Genomic DNA, 17,775 nt, shown 5'->3' on the forward strand with positions numbered 1-17,775 from the left:
CTTTTTTGTTGATTTGCTGGTAAATAACAGTTGGGAATTGATGGGATGTGGGGATGCAATGTTTGTATGGTTAGCATTGGGGTGTTATTGATATTTGGTTTGATGATGAAGCTTGCAGGTTTTGGAAGGCATGGCATGACGCTTGGAGGACACACACTTGCAATAGAATGGCAAAGCAGGCTTGGTGGATGCTTGCGGACGATGAAGATGAAGTTTGGAAACAGATTTTGTGTAATTTGTAATTTTTCATATGATGTAGCAAAATGTAAAGTAACAGCATGACTTTGTTAAATATGGCTTTCGTAGATACTTGTAGTAGAATATGACCTTTTGGATATGGTTGGAAATGTATATGGATATGATGTTTGGCATTGGTGTATCAAAGGCGTGGCAGGCTTATGAAGTGCAATGTTTGAAGGGTAGGTTTAGGAAGATTCTTGAAGAAGTCTTTGTAGGAGTCAGAGGTCAAAGTCTAAGGCCAGAATCTGGTCAAACTCAGTCAACAGTTGACAAAAGTCAATGGTTGACTAAAAAGTCAACTGTGACTAAAAGTTAACCACAAACTTTTTGTTGTAATTTTCATGTGTAATGTAATGGATATTGAATGGAACTTGTAATCAATGTTGATCTTGAATTCCCAATGAAGTTTCTTCCTTTCTAAGCTTTAGATGCACATCTCAGACATTCCTTAACTCGCGTGGATACCATAAGATAAGATGCCAACTATCATGTTTGTATCAAAGCCTTGTATGAGAGCCAAAGAGATAATTTGCAACATGATTGATTAGGGGAATTTTTAGGAATCAATGAGCGACACCCTAATTGTATTGCAATTCAAGCAACTTTAAGCACATTCCTTTTAACCAATGAAGAAGGCCCAAGAAATCCATAGCAACCAATAACCCTTTGATCCACGCTCACAGGTATTCCCAGATGAATCCCACTTGGGTGTAGTAGGAACCTCAATTTTCAAGATCTTTGATCTCAACTTCAATTTATTGATTAATGATGCATGAATTATGTTAATGCCCTAGTGGAAATATGCATGTAAAATGAAAAGCATGAGCCAGTTAGAAATTAAGGGTAGGACAAATTTGGGGTATGACAAAGGTATTAGCACCCCTTTGTATCCATGGTTATCCATGGGCTCTTAATTGCTTAGCTCACTTGTTTGAATCATTTGTCTTGCCTTGAAATGCTTGTATGTGGTTTTAAAATACCTTTGTAAATTAATTTTGTAATGATCCTTGTGCGGATGTATACAAAGTGTTTTATCTCTCGAAAAGATGTTTTGAAAAAAAAAGATCTTTAATTTCGTAATGATCCTTGTTTGGATATATACAAAATGTTGTCTTTTTTTTTAAAGTTTTGTTTTGAAAAACAATGAATATGTGAGACATTTGTTGTTTTGATTTTGAGCAAGCAATTAGGAGATCTACCATAAGTTTATAAGGTCCTTTCCTATTTCTTTTAGAAAATTCTCTTTTGACCGGATGTAAACAAAAGTTGGGATTTGTATTTGAAACAGTAGAATTGATTTTGAAAAGAGTAACAGAGGGATTACCCTAAGAGGTGCAAGTGTGATTGTGTTCTGATTCAGATATTTTTATCTTTGAAGTTAGTGACCTAACGCTTCAGTTATTATCTTTGACATACACGCAGTTTTATATGAACAGAATTTAAAGCGCGGGAATGTAAAATGCGGAAAGTAAATCTACGCTATTACATCGATTGTGCGAGAAATGTAAACTACGTTATTTACATGATTTTGACAACCTATACACTCATCTATGAATTTAAATTGCAATAAGATAAAGGGAAGTATTTTTGGATTTTTTAGATGGTTGATTTTAATTAGAATTAATGCATAATTAATTTAATTAAAATTAGAAAAAGGTAGAAATAAAATTTAAACCTAAAAATTAAGTCTAAAACATGTTCATATTTCTTATTAATTAATTTTAAAATAAAAACTAATTTTTTTGGATTTTTTGAAGTTGTTTTGGAAATTTATTAAGCTAATTAACATATAATTATATAAACAATTATACAAATAATTAAAACTTAAAGAGAAAAATATTCTAAATATGTACAAAATTAGTCTATAATATATAAACTAAATTTAATAAAAAGAACAAATTTTTTCTGATTTTTTGATAGGTTGAAATAATTAAAAAGCAAATATATATAAATATATACTAATTAATTAAACAAAATATTTTAATTATTAAGAAAAATAAAATATTTTTGTGTCAAAAATTAATAGATTATTTTATAAACTTAAAAATATGTTTATTATATTTTTTTGATTTTTTAAACTATTTTAAATTAATTTTAGAAGTTAAATCAAATAAAAATAAAAAATATTTAAATCTGTGATCCTGTGTGGTAGAGGACTGAGTGTCCATGGTGTGGTTGTGTGTTTTGGTGCGTTGGATGTATTGTCAGATTAATCCAGTGGCTCAGATTAGAGATCACATGATGCACATGGATAGAGAGCATCATAGGATCATTCAACTTTTCAAAGTTCAACGTGGGACCCACTCTGGTTGACCAGCGAATGAGAGGCCTGAGATGTGCCACGCGTGCAGGTCAAGATTTCAACCTTACTATTCATCATCTTCTTCCTTTTACCTGCGGATTTTGCTGCAGATTTACCTGCGGATTTTCCTGCGGATTTTTCCTTCAAATCTTCAATCTTTTGAACGACCTACAAAATGAAAATAAAAACATGCAAGGGCCACCCAGATCACCTAATTTGACCCTTCTAAACATGATAGCGGTGTTAGTTTTGTCATTTGGAGCTTGCATCATGGAGAACGAAAGCTTCACATGTTTGAAGCTCAAAAATGGTGACATGCATTCTAGGGCTTATGGCTTCCATATAGCACGTCCAATCTCCTCTAAATGGTGTCAGAAACGAATTAGAGTGATCATATTACATTTATACAAACATTAGTATAGAAAACGAAAGCTACATATGTATGTTCATGGGAAACACTATGCATGGGTTATGACTCTCATGGGACCATATTAAGAGTTTATTCTTACTCTATACCACTTCAGAAGATGATTGAAAGTGTTTGTTTGTATTGATAATGGTTGGAAAATATAAAACGAAAATTACAAAGTTTTGGTGTTTTTTGAGAATTTTTGTGATTTCTTGGCTATTCTCTTGCTATAATTTCGTGTGTGTTGTGTTGCTAAAGCATGCTACTTCATTTATAAGCAATGAAGTGCTTAAAATTGAAGCTAAGAAGCATTGATTGCTTTGTTGAACTTTTGATTTTTTTATATTAAAAATCTTTGAATTTTTGACCATGGCTTGATCTTCTTGGTCTCTCTTGCTCTAGGCCTGCTTTGTACATCTCTTTGTTGCAGAAAATAAGATATCTTGATGACTCAAACAAGAGACAAAGCTTTGGATAATGATCTTGCACCATTTCTTTTTCAATTTAACTTTAAATGTAATAAAATTAAACCAAAAAAGAAATAAAAATGTTATGGGCCTTAGGTTGGTCGTGGGAGGCCCTTAACATTGTTAGAATCATGTTTGGATCATGAAAACTTGGCCCCTTTTGGAAAAAAAACATTTTTGATCAATGTTGGTTTCATGCATTTTCCCAAAATATAGCCAACTTCAACAAGGCATAAATCCCTCAATTTTTATCATATGAAGGAGTTCTTGTACTTTTTAGAAACCTCAAGATGTCCTCTACAAGCTACTTTGGAAAGTTTTTTTCATTTGGAGAAGTTATCTTGATGTTATGGCCTTTGACAAAAAACCACTTTTTGTTGACTTTGAAAATGACCTGTAATGTTTAAGCTCATATTTTTCAAATGGTGAATCCAATGACCATGGGATCAATTGCATTTGAAAGATAATTGAATTTCCTTCAAAACAAGTTTTGGTTGGAATTTTTTGAATGAACGAGGAGAGAGTTATGGCCGGTCAAAGTTCAGTTGACTTTTTAGGAGAAAACCCTAATTTTGAAACTTAGGGTTTTGTTGATTTTTGATCTTTCCTTGATGAATTATGATCAACCAATGATCAAATGATGAATCTTTTGACAAAATATGGATGTTGACAAAAATTTAATTTTTGACTGTCTGTTGACTTTTCGGTCAAACTGGTCGTCTGTTGACTGTTTGAGCTGCCGACTGTGCGTCTGAGCGAATTGAAGTTTGAAAATTTGTATGGTGGTACTTTGAGATATATGGAGGTCCATGAAATCCATTTGAGGTCTCAAAAAACTTGTTCTCCTGAAAAAAACAAAAAACCCTAGTTAGGGACTGTTTGTGTAGGAGACAGTTAAGCGTACCTGATTTTTGTGCAATGCTGAGTCTCTGCTGATCATGTGATTATCAGAAGACTTCTAGAACAAAAATCTTGGAATTTTGAAATGTAAAAGATTGATTTGATTGATGGTACAAAACACGGAGAATTGCACTGTCAGCGGGTTTGACTGTCAACTAGCTGTTCAGGCATTAACGTAACAGTTAAAGTGAAAATTCAAGAGTTAAAGTTAATTTTTTCTTTTTGTTTTTTTTGTTGTGTTAATGGTGAAAATTTATTTACATGAGTTGTTAGAAAAACACAGACATAATAAATAAATAAAATATACTGTACGCGAACGAAATTACCGATAATAACCTTGAAAAATATTTATTGCGCAGAAAAATAAATATTTACCTAGCAGAAAACACACAAAATATTATCTGGATAATTAAACTATAGTACGACAGATAGTACGATATTTAATACTGACAGTACAAATATTACATAATATATGAACAGTACGACAAATAAACGGTACATTATTGGAAAATGAAAGATACGACAAACTTTAAAAATGACGATTAAAAACCCATGCTATAAATAACAACATATAGATGATCGGGAGTGTAAACACCCCAGGCCCGCATTTTTCAGGACTGTGCAGACAGAAAAAGGACATGATCACCACCACGACGGTGATGACCATAAGAAAACACGTATCCATCCACTTCGCCATTTTTGCCGGGGAAGAAGAGAAAATAAATATGAGGTAGAAATTTGAGAGATGAGTTGAAATTTGATGTGAGTATTTATGGAAAAAATGAGAGGTATTTATAGAGTGAAAAGAAGGATAGAGACGTTGGGGAATGAAGTGATTCCGTACAAAAAAGGAAAATTTGAGTGGTAGTAGGATTTGAAAGAAAGTGTATGGTAGGGTTTGAAAAAGGGAGATGTGTAGAATAAAGTTAGGATTTGATTTTGAAAGAAAGAGATTTGAAAAGAAAGGAAAAGATTTTGAAAATAATAGAATATAGTACAAAAATTAGTGAGAAACAAAAAACTAATAATAATTTACTTGTTACCAGTACAGTCTGAATCCCCGGACTCTGCGCCTGCAAAATTTAATTCTGTACCAATTGCGTCAGTACTATTTATCTGCAAATAAATCTCAAATAAACAGCGTGTGTGAAGTGATAAACAGTAATTGGCATTTGTGTAAGAATAAATTCAACAGCGAACCAAAATACCGCATAAGAAAAATTCTAAAAAACCAAGTATTCATAAAATCAGGATATTTATGAAATAAAATCCAAGATTATATGAAACTCCCAATTTTTAAACAGAAGTCTGTTGCCTTCTTTCTGAAAAAGATGCGGGCAAATTTTGGGGTATAACACGGACGAATCAATGAGACTATATCCAATTGAGGGATCAGTGTTGGTGACATGGTTCACTTGTCGTTGGTACCACATGCATAAGAGTCTGCATAGTCTTTGCTTAAATTGTGACATGTTAGGATGAAATCCGGTGTTATGATTGTGTTGTGTTATTGGTGCATACTCTTGACTTGTGCTTGTGATTGGTATGAATTGGTAAATCTGAATATGCTAAGTAGGGTGGATAATTGCTTATGAATTCTATATCTCACGATTTATAATGCTATTTAATTTAAAATGTAGTCTCACCCTTACTCTTATTTTTCAGATTGAAGCTAAGTGGCTTAGACATTTGGTGAGGATGACTTTTAAGGAAGTTATCGTTTAGTCTAATAATTAGGTGTTGGTGTCATGCTCTGAATACTTGTAACACTGGGAACGCATGTTTTTAGAGTTATCATACTCTTTTATTTCTTTATTATTTGGTTTGGATAATTCTCTTTTGTTGGAATAAAAGGCTTAGATCCTTATGAATGATGTTTCATGGAGTATCCAAATATTTTTGATTTTCCGCTGTGATAAAACATGAGTTTGAATTAATTACATGTTGTTTTCTCAGTAGAGCATGATTACACCTAGAATGTATAATTTTTCTAAATTGTGACCCCCTTGAATTCATGTTTAACTCTGAGTTTGTACTATGTTTTTCGGGGTATTTAGAAGGGTGTTACAGGTTCAATCCGGGAAAGGAAGAGACTCGGAGACCCCTATTGCAAAAGGCAAAGAATTGTTTGGTGGGATGGAAAAACTGGTTTCTAAAATTGGGGGGGGGGGGGGAGGATAAATCTTTTGAAGTCCATTTTAAGTTCTTTAGCCATTTTCACTATGTCTTTCTACAAAATGCTAGTGAAGGTGGCGAAGGAACTTACGAGGCTTCAAAGTAATTTTCTTTGGGGAGGAGTGGAGGACAAGAGGAAGATACATTGGGTTAGTTGGAAGGACGTCAACTTACCTTTTATAGGGGGGGGTTAGGAGTTAAAAATTTTCTGGTTTTCAATTTAGCTCTAACAAATGGAGGTGGAGATTCTTCAATTTAGATTCTTCAAATGGAGGTGAATTAATTACATGTTGTTTTCTCAGTAGAGCATGATTACACCTGGAATGTATAATTGTTTTAAATTGTGACGCCCTTGAATTCATGTTTAACTCTGATTTTGTACTATGTTTTTCGGGGTATTTAGAAGGGTGTTACAATAGTGGTATCAGAGCAGGTGGTCCGTCTGGCCAAGTGTCGAGTCAGTTGAGTTGCGCGACAGTTGAATACTCTTGGCGATTATCCCTTGGTACGCGACATGTGAGTGAATCACTGTTGGTACTTGTTTTTTTTTTGTTGTAGGAGTTGGTTTGAGTGAACTGGGGGAGAAGCCTTGCTTCTCGAAAGAGATTCAGTTGCAAGTTTGCAAAGAGGGTTGTTGTCGTGATGTTTCAGAAATCGAACTTCGGCGATGAAATGTGTTGTTCAAGTTATAAGAAATTTGGAAGCGAAGAGATATGATAAGGGGATGTTAAGAATGTGATTGATTTAAAGAGGATGAGTTTTGGAGCGGAATTTCCGTAAGCAAAACACAGGAAAATTGCTGAATCGTTATGAAACTTCGAAAATTCATAACTGGAGTTCTGGACATCCAATTTGAGTTCCGTTTGAAGCTTCGAAAAACTAACGAGATGAACTTTGTTATAAAATTGGTTGCCGCAGATGTAACATATTTAATTGTGACAGGATGATGTTGGAAAGAGGTGAAGTTGCGGTTACACTTGTTCTTAGAACTAGACTTGTTTGTTGGTACTGCTCGGGATGTTAGTGTCAGAGTTGAACGAATGGAAGAAATAATTGAAAGGTTTGTTGAGAAGATATTTTAGGAATTAAATGTACCATTTTAAGAGTTCTGGAGATATCATATAGAGTGTCGCTGCATGATGTCAATGTTGCATTTCAGATAACGTTGGAAAATTCATATCTATAGTTCCGAGTATCGGATTAATGTGTCGTTTGAACCTACAAAGAGGTGAGATTATGCTCTACCTTATGGGAGAGTTATAAATACAATAGAGGCGATCCTATGAGGAGAGATTCTGAAGTCGGTTAAGGAAGCGTGAAGCTTGTTGAATAGGAATGGCTACTACCACGATGGTTTGGAAACGAAATTGAGTAGAACATGTTGTTAATGAATAAGTTGATGAGATGTTCGGTAATAAAGATGATTTGAGTGCCGAGGGATTTTAGTGGGAAGTGAATTAGTAGTAAAGGTGAAATAAACTTTAGAACGGTTGAAGTCGTATTTATGATGCCAAAGCAACGACATGTATAAAAGAAGAATTGTAGAGAAATTCTAACACCTATTGATGTGAGGAAGACTTCGTTGAGATTCCGAGTGGAATGATATTTGGATTCAAAAGATGTCATGGGATTTAGAGTAAAACCACGAGTTATGAATGTTGTCGCGGTCTTTTACTAAGATGAGAATTTTGATTTGGAACGAGATGAATAGTAATGTACGAGTATATTAGTGATTATGAAGTTTGGAAGTACTTAACAAGTGTGAGATGCTAAGTGACTATGAAGCGGATTGTGTAAAATGTTTGGACGTTGGTGTCTCACCGACAAGATCCAATGAGAGGGAAGTGTGCAAGTTGTAAAGACTCAAGGTGAATTATTGGGCTATGGCGATATTAATGAGTTTGAGTGCAAACTCGGAAAGGACACTATTATGTAGTAACGACGGTTTATGCTTAATTATGGTTGTAGGCTATCTATTGACAAATTGAGGACTTGATCACCCTTAATCTCTTGTTGATAGTAGACGGAATCATATAGATGGGATGAGATTGTTGTTACCTTAATGGTATAAGATGTGATGAACGCTAAGCCGTGAGAATAATCACTCACCATGTTGTGTGAACTTATGAAGAAGTGAATATGAAAGAGTGAAACCTATTGGACGGTGACTTAAGACAGGTAATCGGAGTCGCACAACGAAAGTGTGATGTGGAGTGGTGTTATGAGTACTACTCGTGGGCAGTGAGGAATTAATATGTCAGGAGCCTACATAGAGAACATGTATTGATCTATATGTTGGATTTAGGATCTAGTGGATGTAAGGATGTTGTACCGGATAATTAGAACCCTTTTGAACAAATTCCGAGATGATGAATATGTTCTTGTGGTTGTACGTAGTTAACGAGTATGTATTAGGTAAAGTTAAGACGATGAGATGATACTATATGATGCTATAATAATTTTATGCTGTTGTAAGGTGTTATTGTAGATTTCCAGATATAATGAGGAATTATACTCTATGAAGGAAGAAGTTGATTTAATTCTTAGAGAAGAGTGAGACACAGTTTGAGCTATTTTGTAAGCAATGGTATATTGAGGCTGAAGAGTGTGATTTTAACTACTTGTGTGTACTCGTTCTGATGGTGGGAATGCTTTAATAGATGCAGTAACTCAGGAATTTGTTTTTGAGTGCGTGTAAGTATTGCTAAGTGGTAAATTAGTACCATGTATGGTAAAGGAGGATTTTAAACGAATGAGTAAAGAGAGTCGGAATTGGGTAAAACTAAGAAATCTAATTGGTGATGATGATTGTAATGAGTAGTCAGAATAGTGCAGCAAAAGCGGAGTGTAACATGTTGGATAATTGCTGGTATGACTTGAGAGGAACCAAATAGTTGAAATTCTATGGTATAGGAATATGATTATTGAGTTTCTTGAAGGAAGCAGTTGGTGAAAAGTGAAAGTATTATTTTATCGCTCAGATGGGAAAGTATATTTAAGGTCGGTACGTTTGGTAGATGGAATGCATTACTGCAGTGTCGATCAAGTGTGGTCATACCATGGTTGTGTAATTATATTATTCAGTTATTGGGCGCATTGTATGGGTTGTACCTCAATGTTATATTGTTGTTAACCTTTTGGAGATATAATGAGGGGTACACCTTTGGATGGTCCAATGTAACGTAAGAGTTGAGATTTGAATGCATGAGACATGCTTTCTGTTGGTTATATCAGATGAATTTGAGAATCAAAAGTTGAAGCAATTACGTGGCAAGGAGATAGCATTAGTCAGAGTAGCTTAGGGAGGACCGGCTGATGGAAATGTTATCTGGGAACTAGAGAGTCAGATGAAGGACTACTATCCGGAACTTTTCACTTGAAGTATATTTTCGAGGACGAAAATATTCTAAGTGGGGGAGAGTTGTAACACCCCGAATTCTAGACTAATTATTTATTTAATCATTTTAGCATGAATCTATGAGTCATTCTAGAGTATTGAAAATGTGATGATATGTTGAGTCCTTATTATGGTTTGTGATGATCTGTGATGTCTGAGATTATGATGACTTATGTGATGTCTTGATGATTCATGTGATGTTGTGGTGATTTGGGTGATGCTTATGTTCATTGATGAATTTTGGCGTATTTTAGAATAATTAGAATAATAAGTGGAATTATTTTAATTAGTAAAATAAAATAATATCAGTGTTAAGATATTAAGGGTAAGAGTGGTCATTTTTGAAGAGTAAGTGAGGGCAATATGGGAAGACCATATTAGGGGTCCTAGGGGTAAAAAGAGAAAAGAGGGAATCATTTTGTACGATCAAAGTTTTAAGAAGAGGCAAAGGCAGAGAGCTAGGGCAAGAAGAACATGGAGGAATACGTAGAGAGAACGCAAAGAGAAATAGAATCCAACCGTGAATTAAGGTAAGGGGTGACTATTCTTTATTAACTAGTATTATAGTTTTGATGATGGTAGAATAGATTAAGAGTTTGAACCTCTATTTAGGATGTTAGGGTTTATGAGATTCTGACACTGACATGCCCAATTTGATGAATATGATGCAATTGGTTTGTTATAATTGATGTATGGTAGTTATATTGCATTGTTGTTGTGTTAAAATCATGAAAAATGAAGAAAATTGGTCACTATAATGTGTAGGTTCGTATTCGGTGTTGACAGTGAAAGTAGGAATGAAGAAAAGTCATAAAATTGGAGTTTTCTGCTACAGCAGCGTCAGGAACCGGTTCCCAGGTGGGAGGAACCGGGTTCCCATAGTAAAAACCCGAAACGAGGTAATTTTGTTCAGCAGAAACCAGTTCCCACATGGGGAGGAACCAGGTTCCACAGACTTTCTTAAATTTCACTTAACTTTAAAAGCTCCTAACTTTCAAACCATAAGTCCGTTTTAGACGCCGTTTTGGAAGTTGTTCCTTAAATTAAAAACTCTACCATATGAAATAAAGAAATCAACAATAACTTGATTTTATTTTGAAAAGTATCGTTTTCTCCAAATGTGGTTTATTCTTGTATTGCATAATTGATGAGGTGCAATGGTTTGTTGTTTGCATAATTGAATATATGCAATGATGTGTGTTGTTATAATGTGATTGCTTCTGCTTGTTATGCAAATGGATGTTGTTCGTGGTAAATATGGTTATCATGTGTTTTGATGAATGATTATGCAAATGGATTTTGTTCATGGTAAATATGGTTATCATGTGTTTTGATGAATGATGATGCATATGGATGTTATTCATGGTAATTGTTGTTATCATGTGTTTTGATGAATGATGATGTAAACGGATGTTATTCATGGTAAATGTTGTTATCATGTGTTTTGATGAATGATGTTGCATGTTTAGTGGTTTGCATGCATATGCATCTTGGTGACACTAGTTCCCATTGTGTGGAATCGGGTGTGTATTATTTTGATGAACGATGTTGCACGCTTGGTGGTTTGCATGCATATGCATCTTGGTGACACTGGTTCCCATTGTATGGAATCGGGTGTGTATTGTCAATAGCCAAGCCCGGGATATGGGAGGTGAGACTGGATTCTATTCTGGTGACGCGGACAAATTGATGAGACTGTATCCAATTGAGGGATCAGTGTTGGTGACATGGTTCACTTGTCGTTGGTACCACATGCATAAGAGTCTGCATAGTCTTTGTTTAAATTGTGACATGTCAGGATGAAATCCGGTGTTATGATTGTGTTGTGTTATTGGTGCATACTCTTGACTTGTGCTTGTGATTGGTATGAATTGGTAAATCTGAATATGCTAAGTAGGGTGGATAATTGCTTATGAATTCTATATCTGACGATTTATAATGCTATTTAATTTATAATGTAGTCTCACCCTTACTCTTATTTTTCAGATTGAAGCTAAGTGGCTTAGATGTTTGGTGAGGATGGCTTTTAAGGAAGTTATCGTTTAGTCTAATAATTAGGTGTTGGTGTCATGCTCTGAATACTTGTAACACTGGGAACGCATGTTTTTAGAGTTATCATACTCTTTTATTTCTTTATTATTTGGTTTGGATAATTCTCTTTTGTTGGAATAAAAGGCTTAGATCCTTATGAATGATGTTTCATGGAGTATCCAAATATTTTTGATTTTCCGCTGTGATAAAACATGAGTTTGAATTAATTACATGTTGTTTTCTCAGTAGAGCATGATTACACCTAGAATGTATAATTTTTCTAAATTGTGACCCCCTTGAATTCATGTTTAACTCTGAGTTTGTACTATGTTTTTCGGGGTATTTAGAAGGGTGTTACAGGTTCAATCCGGGAAAGGAAGAGACTCGGAGACCCCTATTGCAAAAGGCAAAGAATTGTTTGGTGGGATGGAAAAACTGGTTTCTAAAATTGGGGGGGGGGGGGGAGGATAAATCTTTTGAAGTCCATTTTAAGTTCTTTAGCCATTTTCACTATGTCTTTCTACAAAATGCTAGTGAAGGTGGCGAAGGAACTTACGAGGCTTCAAAGTAATTTTCTTTGGGGAGGAGTGGAGGACAAGAGGAAGATACATTGGGTTAGTTGGAAGGACGTCAACTTACCTTTTATAGGGGGGGGGGGGGTTAGGAGTTAAAAATTTTCTGGTTTTCAATTTAGCTCTAACAAATGGAGGTGGAGATTCTTCAAAGTCATGACTCCCTTTGGTACAAGTTGTTAAAGTCTCATTATGGAGATTTATCCATGAAATTTTTTGGTGGAGAAGTTGCTAAGAAAGATGCCTCTTTATGGAGTGACACTTTGAAGATTGGCAAAATTTCTAATAATGATCCAACTGTCGCTAATAGTACGTTTTCTATCCATAACGGATTTAACACTCTTTTTGGGAAGCAAAGTGGTTAGAGAACTATTCTTTGAAAGAGGGGTACCCAGATTAATTGGCTTCTAGTTTGAAGGGAATTTCGGTTACGGGTATGGGAGGGTGGATCGATGGAGTTTGGAGGTTAGGGAGATTTAGGTTTTTTCGAGAGGGATTCAGCTAGTGTGGATACCTTGGCCGTATTAGTTGTTTCAAGAGCTAGTTTGGAGGCTTTTGGAGGTTGGGAGGACGGTAAAGATTCGGTAGATTGGAATCACATTAGGGAGGAAGGTTTTTTGGTTGCTTCATGTTATGCGCATTATGCTAGTTCCCTTACTCCTTTCGGTCCTCCTAATATATGTGATGAGGCGAAGGGGATAATTTGGAAAATGGAGGTGCCATTCAAGATAAAGGTTTTTGGTTGGAGACTTCTAGCTAATAGGCTTCCCACTAAGGATCTTTTGGTGTATAGAGAAATCTCTTTTCCTTTAGATAGTTTAAAGTGTGTTTTTTGTGGAATTGACTTGGAAACCCGGGATCATTCCTTTTTTAATAGCTTTATGGTTAAGAAAATATGGAGGGAGATAGCTTCTTGGATTGGTAATATGGAGGTGATAGAGGAAGAGTGTTTGCCGAGTTTTATGGATTGACACTCATTTTGTAAAGTTCATGAGATTAAAGAGAGTAAATTAGGAGTTATTTGGCTTGCAACTACTTGAACTATTTGGTTGCTTAGGAATGAGGTTTGTTTTCGGAATGAGGTTTAAATTTTTTATAATACGGTATGGAATGTTAAAACCTTAGTGTGGAAGTGATCTTTTTGTGGAGAAATTACTCAACCAATTATTCTTTTTACGAATTTAGCAAATATCATTTGCTATTTCTTTCATAATATAATTGGTTTGTAATCTCTTTTGTCAGATTTTCTCCGTTTCTTAGTGTAAACAACATGTTGAAGAATTTTTAATTCTCCCTTATATAATATCTTGCTTAAAAAAAACTTAGAGTGCACACTTGTTACATTAAAATTAAAAATAGAAAAGTAGTATTAAATTACTTGATCACTTATTTTGATATAAATTACACAGCCAGTGCCATGAAGTTTTCACATACACTTCCCCACAACAAAAAACCCAAAATAAAAACAGTATAAATGAAAATAAATAGCAACCAAAACATAACTTGAGAATCAAATAACATTCTTCACTGGACCACCCTTCCATCCACAATCCTCATTCAGAAAATGGAGCAAAATGAGAAACAGGCTTACACTTAAGAGGTTTAGCCAAAAACACAGTAACCCTTCCAACCTCCTTCATATCAATCTCATTACTCTTCCCATCATTCACATCCCAATCATAACACTGCACCAAACTCGCAAGTGTTGCTTGGATAACAATCAAAGCCAGTGAAGCACCAGGACAACTCCTTCTCCCACTACCAAACGGCAAAAGCTGATAATATTGCCCCCTCACATCGATCTTACTCTTGCTAGGATCATCGTTTTGTAAGAATCTTTCCGGGTCGTAGACCGATGGATTGTCCCAATAGTTTGGATCTCTGCCTATAGCCCATGCATTGATGAAAATCTTGGAGTAGGCTGGAACGTCGTAGCCGTCAACTTGGCAACTTCTTATGGCTTCTCTTGCGAATATTGGAGTTGGTGGGTGGAGTCTTAGGGTTTCTTTAACTACTGCTTGGAGATAGGGGAGATTTGGTATGTCTGATTCTTTGACAAGTCTTTCTTTGCCAACAATTGTGTCTATTTCTTCTCTTGCTTTCTTGAAAACTTGTGGATTTCTTATTAGTTCTGCTAGTGCCCATTCTAACACACTTGCTGGTCCATTTGTTCCTGCAATAAACATGTCCTGTTGAACACATTAACCAATGTTAAATTCAAACTTGATCGCATCTCTATTTAAGAATTATACAAAATTAAACATCCTATTGGTTATTTTATCTCATCTCATAATTAAAAATTTAAAATGAATGTAAATAATTACATTTTAAATATTTTATAAAAATGTGTAAAAGCTTAATAATAATGCAGTTTTTAGAATTAATATACACATTTTTTATATAATAGTAAAATAAAAATAAATATATTATACAAATATGAGACGTAAAGTATCTATGCTCGTATTTATAATGTATATTTTTATTCTATTTATTATAAGTAATTTTTTTATAGATTCAATTTTGATGAGTGCTTCACCGCGATAGTCTTAGTTTCTTGGAAGTGGTTTAGAGTTCTTAATGGTTCTTTTAAGGATTGTAATTTTCATTATTGGAATACCTTACCTCTCTCTTGTATAAAGAGGTAAATGGTTTCTGTTGTATCTATCTCTTTGTGATTAATATACCATTATTTAGTGAAAAAAAAAAATATCAAAGTATAAATATAAATGTTAACAACTATTGTAATTTTAATTATTGACACTTTGAGATGTTAGTTTAATAAGAGTTTAGAATAGAAATCTTAAAATATAAGTTTAAATCGCATCGACCATAGCTGTAAAATTGAGATCACTATTTTCAATTTAATTAATTAAATAAAAATTTATTTTCAAAAAATATATGAACTCTTTAATCTGATTGTGAACAATACTGATTTCACTTACTAGCGAGTGCAAATATTATCGAAAAATGCTATCGTTATACTTAAATTTACACCCACACCGTATTATTTACCATGAATACTCTTTATTTTTTTTAATGATTTTCTACCCAACTTTGAAATTGATGCAACACTTGATCTATCGCATACAAACGGTGTAACCGTATATGGTGTACAAATATCAATATACGTAGAAAAACTTGCATGAAAACGAAAAAAAACATCACATGTATCAAAATACCAATAACAATATTCATGTTAAATAAAAAATAAAAGTAAAATTTTCTTTCTCCTTCCTTATCATCATTGTAATTAAAAAAATTAGTTTAAAATTGTGATTCAAAATAATAACAATTTATTTGTCTTTTATAAGAATATGAATATTGGTGTGTTTTTATATAAATATTTCTCTAAAATACGTGACATCTCCTCTATTCCAAAATATTTAAATCGAGATCTACCTTCTAACTTATAATAATATATTAAAGACCTACTCAAAATAATTTAACAATATCATCTTTTGTTTAATCAATGATTCTTGTCACTTTGTTAATCAATGTTTCTTGTGTCATAGAGACAAATATTCTTACATCATGCCAACACATGAAAGACTCTAAACAAGTTCACAAAAAGTTTACCAATTATAGTAAAGAATATCGTCTATTCAACCGATACATGCTCCTTGAACTGAATGAGCATCAATTGTTAATTTAGAGTTCAATATCTAATAATAACAATACTTATTTATATTTATGTACTAAATAAATAATATAGAATATGCAAAGTATATAAAAAAAAAAAGAGTATGAGAAAAAAGTTGATACCAGAGCAAAAGCTTTAGCACTTTGTCTAGTGAGTTTACTATCAGCACCGTCAGCCTCAATCAAGTTCAACAAAATATCAAACAAATCCTTCTTCCTATCACTTCCTTCACCTTCTTTAGCCCTAACCTCTTCATGTTCCTTCAACACTTTCTCCATCATTGCATCCATCTTAAGATGTGTATCATTATTCTTCTTCCCAAACCCTTGTAGATCAAAGGGCCTCATAAACCCTACAATATCACCCAAATTAAAAGCTCCAAGAAGCTCACCAATTTCTCTAATCACTTTCCTCAACTCACCAACCTCGTCATTCACACCATTACTCTTCTTCCCCATTGTCATCCTAGAAATGATATTATTAGTATGTCTAATAAGTTCATGCCTCATTTCGATAGGTTTACCGCTTTTCGATATCTCCAAAAGATTCCTCAAAAAACACTTAACTTCATCCTCACGTATACTCACAAAGTGTTCAAGAGTTTTTCCACTAAGAAGCTCAGTCATGCAAAGCTTCTTGAGGAACCTCCAATAGTTTCCATAAGGTATGAAGAAATAATCAGCAGCACCATAGGTTAAACTCTCACTCGCAATCATAATCGGCCTATTGCAAAACGACTCTTCGCATGTTTTTAGAATCTGTTTCGCGCTCTCGGCTGAGGAAGCTACTATAACATGCTGTGAACCTAGCATGATGTGCATTAAAGGTCCATAACGTGTGGAAAGTTTGTAAAGTGCTTGGTGAAGAAGTGATCTAAGATATGGTGCATGCCCTAGAATTGGAAAGGAAATTGGAGGGCCAGGTGGGAGTTTATAAGACACAGATTTTTTGAAAAGTGATCGAATGAAAATAGTTGAAATGAACCATAGAAAGAATAATGCTAGGTAGCCTTGGATTTCAAGCATGGTTGAGTTCTTGAGTTTGGTAATTATTGGTGACATTTTAATATTGTTACCAAACTGAAAAGACGATGAACTCAAGAACTTATGCTTTAAGATGGAATTGAGTTAAGAATAATGGATGAAATATAAATAGAATGTTTTGGTATTGGTTTCAAGATGAACTATGCAGTGAATTTTGAGAATCTAAAATAATAGGTTATTAGTTTGTGCGATCCTCGTGGTCAAATATTATATTAAGAATGTTGTTATGTGTACCTCGTGGTGCATATTATAATTTGCATGCTGCTTACGTAAGTTGTATCTAACGGTGTGTGATTGAGGTGTGTTTTTCTTATGTTTATGGTGAGTTTTTAATCATCTACTACTCCTCTTGACCTTTTTCATCAAATAAATTAGTACTTCTATGAAAAAAATTATAAGTTAATATTAATTGTGAATATGTCCTCCTAATTATTAATAATGAGTTTATAATTTGTCTATATAGATATTTTATATGAAATTCTGAATTCAAACTCCGATCATTGTATTATTTCCTCGCGCGAATGTCTATTTTAATATATGTAAGGCTCTTATATTAAATAGAAAAATAAAAAATATTAATTATTAATACATTTAAAAAT

At 33.9% G+C, this 17,775-nt stretch overlaps 1 protein-coding gene across 1 annotated transcript; it reads right to left on the reverse strand.

Moving 5' to 3' along the window:
- Positions 1-13,836: 13,836 nt before the first annotated feature.
- LOC131635199 (beta-amyrin 24-hydroxylase-like) lies at positions 13,837-17,266 on the reverse strand. The gene is made up of 2 exons (XM_058905799.1): positions 16,256-17,266; positions 13,837-14,682 (listed from the first exon to the last, which is right to left on the reverse strand). Exons 1-2 carry the CDS (start codon positions 17,192-17,194, stop codon positions 14,047-14,049), a joined length of 1,575 nt encoding a protein of 524 aa, XP_058761782.1. The 5' UTR covers positions 17,195-17,266; the 3' UTR covers positions 13,837-14,046.
- Between the last annotated feature and the right edge of the window lie 509 nt (positions 17,267-17,775).

Source organism: Vicia villosa, unplaced genomic scaffold (genome assembly GCF_029867415.1).
Source record: "Vicia villosa cultivar HV-30 ecotype Madison, WI unplaced genomic scaffold, Vvil1.0 ctg.001445F_1_1, whole genome shotgun sequence".
Taxonomy (NCBI): Eukaryota; Viridiplantae; Streptophyta; class Magnoliopsida; order Fabales; family Fabaceae; genus Vicia; species Vicia villosa.

Excerpts from the sequence above, each read along its gene's own strand:
- LOC131635199 (XM_058905799.1), bottom strand. The coding sequence starts at position 17,194 with ATGTCACCAATAATTACCAAACTCAAGAACTCAACCATGCTTGAAATC. Across the intron at positions 14,683-16,255 it reads GTGCTAAAGCTTTTGCTCTG|GACATGTTTATTGCAGGAAC; the intron begins GTATCAACTTTT and ends TGTGTTCAACAG.